The following is an 8485-nucleotide window of genomic DNA, read 5'->3' on the forward strand; positions in this document are numbered from 1 at the left end:
TGGAAAAAGGCATAAAGCATAAATTATTATTAAAGAGTTACAGTGGCGAAGAAAGTGAAAAAATATGCGCTGCATGCGAAAAATGTAAATCATCTATTGATAGTACTATTTGGAAAAAGTTGCGTGTATGAAATATTTTTATTATTTTAAAGAGATTTTTTTGTCATTGTTGTACTTGTTACAGCAATTTCACAGTACGGTAAACTAGTTAATGAATAATATAGTTAATTGATTTATTTTTTTCGGCGGCCTCTTAATATAAATAATGTTATGATTTTTCCTTCATGAATACCAAAAAAAAAAAAAAAAAAAGAAACATTCATATATAAAAAGTATACCTTTTTTTATACCAAAAAATCGAATTTTTGTGGACTTTACAGCTTTAAATGAATACCAGATGAAAATACCTATATTTGTTGAGACATTTTTACTATTGAAACTGTGTTACATATATTTGGTGGAAGTCATGTTTTACCTTTGAATTCCATGAAAGTAAATGACTTGAATGACAACATTTGAACTTTTTTATATAAAGCTTCAGATGACTTAATAGAAATATTACATTCTGCTGTTAGATTTGTCTATAGTGTCAGAAAAGATTTGAACCAGCGCAATTAGTTGCCCAAGTGGGATCCATCACAACACATGTCGACTTTGAACTTAATCCTAAACCTAATCTATATATGTGATGCTTATTAAATTTAGATGCCTAACTGTTGTCGACTACTTGTGCAAAAACAATATATCATTAAACAATAGTACCTTTAACTGTTTGCTTTATTTTATATTCCCGACCATTTTTCGTATGTATTAAAACCTGACACACTACTGACGTAGTTGAATCATTTTAAATTATGGTATATTTTCCATGGCTGCCATATTCAAAACCGGAAAACAATTTTTGAACATACATTTCTAAAGCGACACTACAAAAGATATCGCTACCGATAGGGACAGCAAACGACGCCATATTTTTTGCCGCTCTTTTGACATTTCTCTTCAGTAAGCCATTGCCATTTCATCATGGAAAGATATACCAACCAACAACGAGTCGAAATTATTTATATTCAATACCGAAATTCGGAATAAGTGGTCTCAACTTTCAGAGCGATACGTCCTACGTAGAGACTCATTTCTGGCTGAATGGCTTCGTCCATAAGCAAAATATGCGTTATTCGTTAGGCTACAATCCACACGTATTCCCTGAGTCACCATTGCATTTCTAAAAAAGTACTGTTTGGTGCGGTTTATAGGCTGCGGCGTCATTGGGCGTACTGCTTCCGTGATGATCTAGACTACCACGTTACTGTGAATGGGAATCGCTACCGCTCAATGATAACCGCATATTTTTGACCCGAATTGGATGACATGGTCTAGGACAATATGTGGTTCAAAAAGGACAGCGTCACAAGCCATACAGCTAATGTCATAATCGATGTATTGAAAACCAAGTTTTTCCTTGTCCATTTGCCGCCTCGGTCGTGCGATTTGACGTCGTTAGACTGTTTCCAGTGGGGCTACGTCAATTCTATGGTCTGTGCCAACAAGCCAGCGACGATTGTTGAACTTCGTAGTTTTTTCAAGGAAGCCTAACATGAATTTTCTTAGTTTTTATTTGACAAACGATTTAGGCTCAAATTTGAACTAATGTAAAAACGCAATGTCAAAAATTATAAAGCAATTTCAGATTTAATTATACATATATTTTTATATAAATATTTTATTTTATTATTTCAGCAATTTTTAATTTTTTGCAGTCTCTTAAAAAATATTTTCATACCGACATGTATACATGACGAAAATACTTGTCTTGAGCCTATCTTGGCGACCAAAGTCTAAGATAATAATAAAAAAATATTATACGACAAAAGAGCATGCTCGGAAACATTATTGATGATCATTTCGATTAGTATTTGGTGTTGTATTAGTGTAATTGAGAATCTGCTGACTAAAGAAGCCGTATATTAAATGTTCAGTCTCTGTGTTGCAAGCCATAAGCTTCAATTTTGACTTATTTTAATATTGAGAAGCCAAGAAATCCTTTCAAATGTGATTTCGAAAAAATTAGAAAAGTGAAATTTTATTATTTTTGTTTCAATAATGCATTTCTTTTCCTTAGTACAAAGAAATTAGTATAGAGAACTTCTCCCAGCAGTATTCTAAAAGTTCTTGAAATCATATAAAATATAAAAAACAGCATATATTTAAATTTTTTTCGCCCAAAAACATTGACTAAACGTGAATTATAATACAAGATCTTTTAAATATTTCAAGCTTTCCAAACATTCCCACCAATAAAAAAAGTGTATAAATCAGAAATCATCTACACAACCCAACAACAACGAAGAAATGCGAGAACCTGCTGTCAGCTTAAAACTTTCCTGCAACCCAACTGAGCACTCTTGTGACCATTTAAGAAACGCGCCAGCATCAACGCCTGCTCGACCTACCAAAGAAACTCGTTTGTTTGCTGCACTACACTGCACTGCAAATAAAGCACAAACAAAAGCAACAACAACACACAGTGATGTGTACAGCAACAAGTAGTAAATGCAGCTATGCAAATGCCATTTATAATGGTAATATTTTGCAGTTTCCTGCGTTGCCACATTTTTGCATGCAACCAAATGGCTTATGTGGAAATGTATATGTGTGAGTGTTGCACTTTAGGCCAAAGTCAAGGCGAAATGAGAATACTGATGGCCACAGAGTCGAGTAACAATAACAAAAACAAAAACAAAAATAAATTTTTATAATCTTTGAGCACTTACCATGCAGGTCAAGAGGGAGATAAGGCGGTGCGTATGTTGTTGTTATTGTTATCGCTGCTGCTGCTGTTGGCAGTACGATGAGCACGAAGAGCGCTGGTTTCTGTGCGGCTACACTTGTGCCACACAAAGCTAACTAACTAACTGTGTTGCACGCAAAGTGTTTTGCGCTTGTTGCTATTGTTGTTGTTGTTGCTTTCTGTTGCTATCTGCGTTGTGGCAAATGCAGGCGATGGTGCTGTGCGTACGCTTTTGTGGCTTCACTACAGCTTCATGCATGCAACACGTTGCAAGTTGTTGGTGTATGCAACACTGTGTGTGTGTGTTGGCTGGCAATTTAAATATACAATTTACATCGCATGCGCGCCAGTTTGCTTAACGTTCTGCGCCTGTCAACTAGTTGTTGTATTTGTTGCTTATTAATTTGTTGTTTTTGTATTTGTTTGCGTTTTCAATTTCGCCTTTGGCTGGCTATGCCTTCCACACAGCTTACACTTGTTGTTGTTGTTGTGTGGCACAAAATACTCTGGCCTCAAATGCAGTTAGTTCGATGTCAGTGGCTTGCCTTTGACTGGGCGTCGCTGGCCGTAAATGCTTTTTTATTATTATTGTTGTTGTTGTTTTTTTGTTTTCCTTTTTCTCACTGCTGCAATTATACAGCGAAACTTGTGTGTGTAGCTAAGGCCAAAGTCATTTCTTGCTGCGTTGTTTGCTGTTGCAAGAACTGGACCACTACTGCGGTGTTGTTATTGTGTCGGTGGCTGCTAGGGGTGAAGTTTGTTGCGTGCTCAGGCGTTAGCACGCTTTGTGTGCGTTGCTTGTGAAATCGTTCGAAAAATGCGGACGCGTTGCTCAGCTGGTTTTGAAGATAAATGTAGTTGTTGTTATTGTTTGTTGTATTACTTTTTAGTTCGGGTTTTTTTTTTTTGAGTTAGTTCTTTATTTAGTTTTTTGTGTAGTTTTAGCTGCTTTTGGTTTGGTTGGCAACTTTTTCTGTTTATTTTGTTGTTATTGCACTGTGGTGAGATTAATTTTTTCTAGCACAAGTTTTTCTTTTTGTGTAATGATTATTTTAGTTTATTTTATTATAATGATTTACAGCTTATCTAAGTATTGGATTATGAGAGAAAACGTTTTTTTTTTAGAAAAAGTGAGGTTAGGTTGGGTTATAAAGTTTATTTTGAGTAAGAGTTAAATCTCTAATAACCTCTAATAAGTAGAGTTTTGTCTGATAACTTCAATAAGAAAGCACAATAACTGAGATATTGGTTATAAAATGAGCTTCAGAATACATAGTTTTTAGATCCATTCTGAAAATGGTGAACAATTATTACTAAAGTTGTTTAAATTGTGAACTTTTTAGGCTTGAAATGAAGATATGGGAAATTTTGATTCATTTGTCTAATAAGATAAGAGGAAAGTCCATTGTAAATAGAAAAAAATAGCAAGGGAATTCACTTTGTTCCAATCATAGACACTTTAGGGTTCGAAAATTTGATATTTTTCTGAGGGACATAAACTTTGTATGGATTTTGAGAATCGAAGAAACTATTTAGACGGTATCTAATACACAAAAATGAAGATGGAAATATTGTTTGATGTAAATTTTTTACTCTCAGTTGACATTGATGCTAAAAGTCTGTTTTTTTATAGAGACCCCATTGCTGCCAGGGATGCTTGAAAATATATTTCAGTTTTGTAAAAACTTCTATTACATGACAAAGGTGTTATAATCTTAAAATAACTCGAAATATGCAGAAAAAACCTGCGGTACTTTCATTTAAAAACGGATTTTGAATGAAAAGAATCATAAAGTATGTAAAATTGTGCTTAGAGAATTCCTTAAGAATTACTAAAATTGATAATATCAGACTTTTTCAAGTCAAGTATTATTATTATTGGCATACCTTTCGAATGAAAAGGCATAGGTAACGAATTTAAGTGTTTACTTGAGTTTCACGGCTACAATAAATCAGTTTTTATACTGTCTAATTTGAATTTCTAGTTTTGGAGACACAGTCCAAGTTGGTTGTCAAGATTCCTCGAGAACTACTAAACTGACCTAGATGAAATTTCGAAGTGATTTCTGAACTTAAAAAAATACAAAATGAATTACAAAAAAGAGATGTTTTGCTCCGTACAAAATCCATGAAAAGCTTTTATATTTTATAGTTGAAATTTTTGAATGAATTGTGAAGCTCCATCCCCTACATAATTAGTTCTACTTAGACGGAATGGACCTAAATTTTTATCTGACCACTTAGAGCATTTTAAAAAATTATTTTATGATTTGTTTATGTCACTACAACAACAACAAATCCTAAATTTAACTGTAATAATTTCTTAGATAATCCTCTCCTTCACTCTCTTTTAGTACATTTTAGAACGTTCATTAGTCCCTTTTCCAGTCTTAGTGCCTAAAGTTAGTTCTTTCTTCAAATCTTCGCACTTAAATCAACTTAAATATTTTATTGCGCTTCTGTTGGCGATTTTAGGTCAATGCTTCGAAAGTTAATGCCGTGTAATTTTTTTCTTTAAGCTCAATCACTGCGCTCTTTACTTTTCGCGTTTATATTTTATTTATTCTGCATTCATTTGTGTAATAAATCTAATTAAATTTATTTACACAAACACCACACTACACTGGCGTTGCACATATGCGAGCACAGCACTGAGTTTTTTATTTTGGTTTCTAATTTATGCGCTAAACACAAACACACACAAACACATAAGAATAGGCACTTTCATGTGCGTGTGCGTGCGTTTATACGCGTCTTAGGAATACATAAATATTACGCTTGTTGTTGTTGTAATATTTTAATGAGTTTCTTAAACTTTTCTCTTCGCTGTCTTTGTTTGCTTACTTTTCACTTTTTTCATTTCACGACTTTTTAAAATTTTTAATTTTTTTTTGCTTTCTTTAATATAGTTGTTATTGTTGTATTTTATTTTTTTGTTGTATTTGTTAATTTTAATTTTTTTTTCTATTTTTTTCATTTGTTAGTTTTGCATTCACGCTTTTAGTTCAACAGAGTTTTTCCACTGTTGCCACTGTTACTTTGTATGGTTTGTTGCGGAAAGTTGTTGTTATTGTTGTTGTTTTATTTTTTTTTGTTCAAACAATAATTATATACTTGTTGTTTGTAGTTGTTCGTTGCGGTTGTTATTCTTGTCTTTAATTTCTTTTACCGCACACACTTATATTATAGCCAGCTAGCTTGGCAATTTTTTAACTTTCTGGCTGACTGACTTTCTTCGCTTGCTACTCTCTTGTTATGTATACAACTTTGTTGCTATGTTGCTAAAGTTATTTTTTTGGTTGGTTTGAAATTTCATATATTTTATTGTTGTTGTTGCTGATTTTATTGCTTTACAGTGGCAGTTTGCAGTGATTACGGCTGTTTCCGCTAGTTCTTAAGTTATTATTTATGTTATATTTTTATGTGTCTTGCCATTTTACTTTTTTATAGCATGATAGATTTTTTATGATATATGAGTAATTTAAGTAAGTGCTGAAGTGTGCGAGTTTTATTAGAATTTTTGACGTTTTTAGAGTGACTTTTCAATAATAAAAAGAAATGTGAAATTTTTCTGATTTTATGTAGATATTTTTACAGTTAATGATCAGCTGTCTTATACCACAGATTTAACTTTGCTATAACTTAAAATTTGTCAATTTATTGCTTAAAATCATATGTGGTATAATTGAAAAACATTTGTATTAATGAAATTCTTATAAAATTATATATTTTCAAAGCGAAAGCTAAATGTAAAACTTTTTCGAACCAAAGACTTAAGGCACGAACTCGTTTACTAGATTGAGTTCGGAGTAATTTAATATGGTGAGAAAGCATAATGCTAAAATCATTTTAAAAATGAAGACAAAATATTTTGAGATAATTTTAAATTAAATCTAGCACTAAATTAAACTCTAAATGTATTGGTTTTTGCTGGTAAAAAAACTATATTTTTTTTTATTTTTTTGTTTTTTTTTTGGTCTAACAAGTTGGAAATTTGGCATAAAAACTTAACAAGTAGCATATCATATGCATTTATAATTGGATTATATTTATTATTTTTGAACATTTTGAGCTCGTTTCGTCCGTATTAAAGTTTTGTTTTCAAATTTTTATCTTTATTTTAGAATTTATTAAATTATTTTTGCTTTTTGTTGACACTTTTTCAAAAAAATAGTTTTATTTATCCTTTATTACTGTATTGTTGGCATAATTAAATGATTCAAAAATAAAATTTTAAAATAAAAAAATATAAATATAAATAAGAAGTCATAAATAAAAAAAAAATTTTACGTAGCTGCTTTGTCTCACATAACTAGTATCTATAACAACAACAACAAATATCTGAAACTTTCAACATTTTTAGAACGATTTATTGAGACAAATTTTCTTCTTTAAATTAAATTTAATATTTTTTGAGCCATAGAGTACTAACTAAGGCTTGAACAGGAGCGTTGCAAAATATTACTTTCATTACGAAGCAATGAAAATAAAATAATTAAAACTTCAATTTTACGCATAAAAAATTTGTAAAATGCAAAAAAAAAAATTATAAAAATATTTTTAAAAATTTCTTCAAAATTTGAACTAAATGACATTACTCAGTATAAAATTGAAGTTGAAGCCTCAAACTAAATTAAAAATATTTAATTACATAAGGAATTTCATTATTATAATCAGCTGTTAACTCTGTATAAAAGTATTAAGGCACAAACTCGGCCAAATTTTATTGTCTGTAGAAAGTACAAAAGACTTAAGACACAAACTCGATATAATAATTTTTCAAAAATTCCATTTTTAAAACACCTGATTGGGCTGAAGTGGTCTAAAAACTTACTTTATTGAAAAAAATAAAATAATATTTGAATACAACACCAGATTCATATGAATATCCCTGCAGTGCTTAGTATCCTTTAAGCATCCTTTATGTTGCATAAAACACCATAAATATTTTTAAAATACACTTTTTATACGATTTATATCATGAAAAGGTTGAAAACTCACAATTTCTGTTATTTTTTTAGTTTTTATTTCACTTAAACCTAAAATTCAACAGTTAGAAACCATTTAAACACACACAACCAAAAGCAGAAACCAAAAAAAAATCTGTAACATAAAAGAAACACTTTCTAACCGTATAGTGCATTCGAAGCAACAGTTCGGGTAAAAGTCGCACGAGCAACTGAAAGACTGCTGGACACTATAGCTGCGGTTAACAGCAACTTTCATAAGCGCCGCTGGTGATAACGGCGGATTGACGACGGCGGACACTGCGCTAGCAAGAACTAAAACACGACAGTCAAAACCGAATGTAAAACAGCAACTGAAGTTGAAACGAAGAAGTGTCCAACACTAAATGCCAAAACCAAAGTCGGTGGTAATGACCAAACGACGCACCAGCAATGAGGCGAATGTGAAGAAAGAGATTTGTGTGTGAGTGTGCGAAATGCGGCGAATACGTTGACGGAGGCGTCGACGAAGGCGTCGACTGCTGTAAGCAAGCACTTGTTGCTTTACTAGCATGACAAATGTGACTCGGTGCGTCGACGCTGACGTTGACTTCGACGTCGGCAGCGACAAGTTCTTTTGTTGTATGGACACGTTCATGGCCATGGCCAAAGCCGAACATATATGCACACATGGAAGCGAAGCGAATGCCTTGTAAGAGATGCGGAAGAAGCGAGCGGTCGCTAGGTGTTG

The 8485-nt window shown here is 32.2% G+C and overlaps 1 protein-coding gene across 4 annotated transcripts in view; it reads right to left on the minus strand.

Annotated features, from left to right (window-relative positions):
• LOC105214949 (serine proteinase stubble) overlaps positions 1-8080 on the minus strand; it is a 49152-nt gene extending 41072 nt beyond the window's left edge. The window contains exons 1-2 of one of the 4 annotated variants that reach the window (XM_054234368.1): positions 7920-8079; positions 2772-3784 (exon numbers count right to left, since the gene is read on the minus strand). In XM_054234368.1, coding sequence (XP_054090343.1) covers positions 2772-2774 — 3 coding nt within the window. In that variant the 5' untranslated portion in view covers positions 2775-3784; positions 7920-8079. Of the gene's footprint in view, positions 1-2771; positions 3875-7919 lie in introns of all 4 variants that reach the window. The other 3 variants (XM_054234367.1, XM_054234370.1, XM_054234366.1) reach the window with 3 other exon arrangements.
• Between the last annotated feature and the right edge of the window lie 405 nt (positions 8081-8485).

This window comes from Zeugodacus cucurbitae, chromosome 6 (assembly GCF_028554725.1).
Source record: "Zeugodacus cucurbitae isolate PBARC_wt_2022May chromosome 6, idZeuCucr1.2, whole genome shotgun sequence".
Lineage (NCBI taxonomy): Eukaryota > Metazoa > Arthropoda > Insecta > Diptera > Tephritidae > Zeugodacus > Zeugodacus cucurbitae.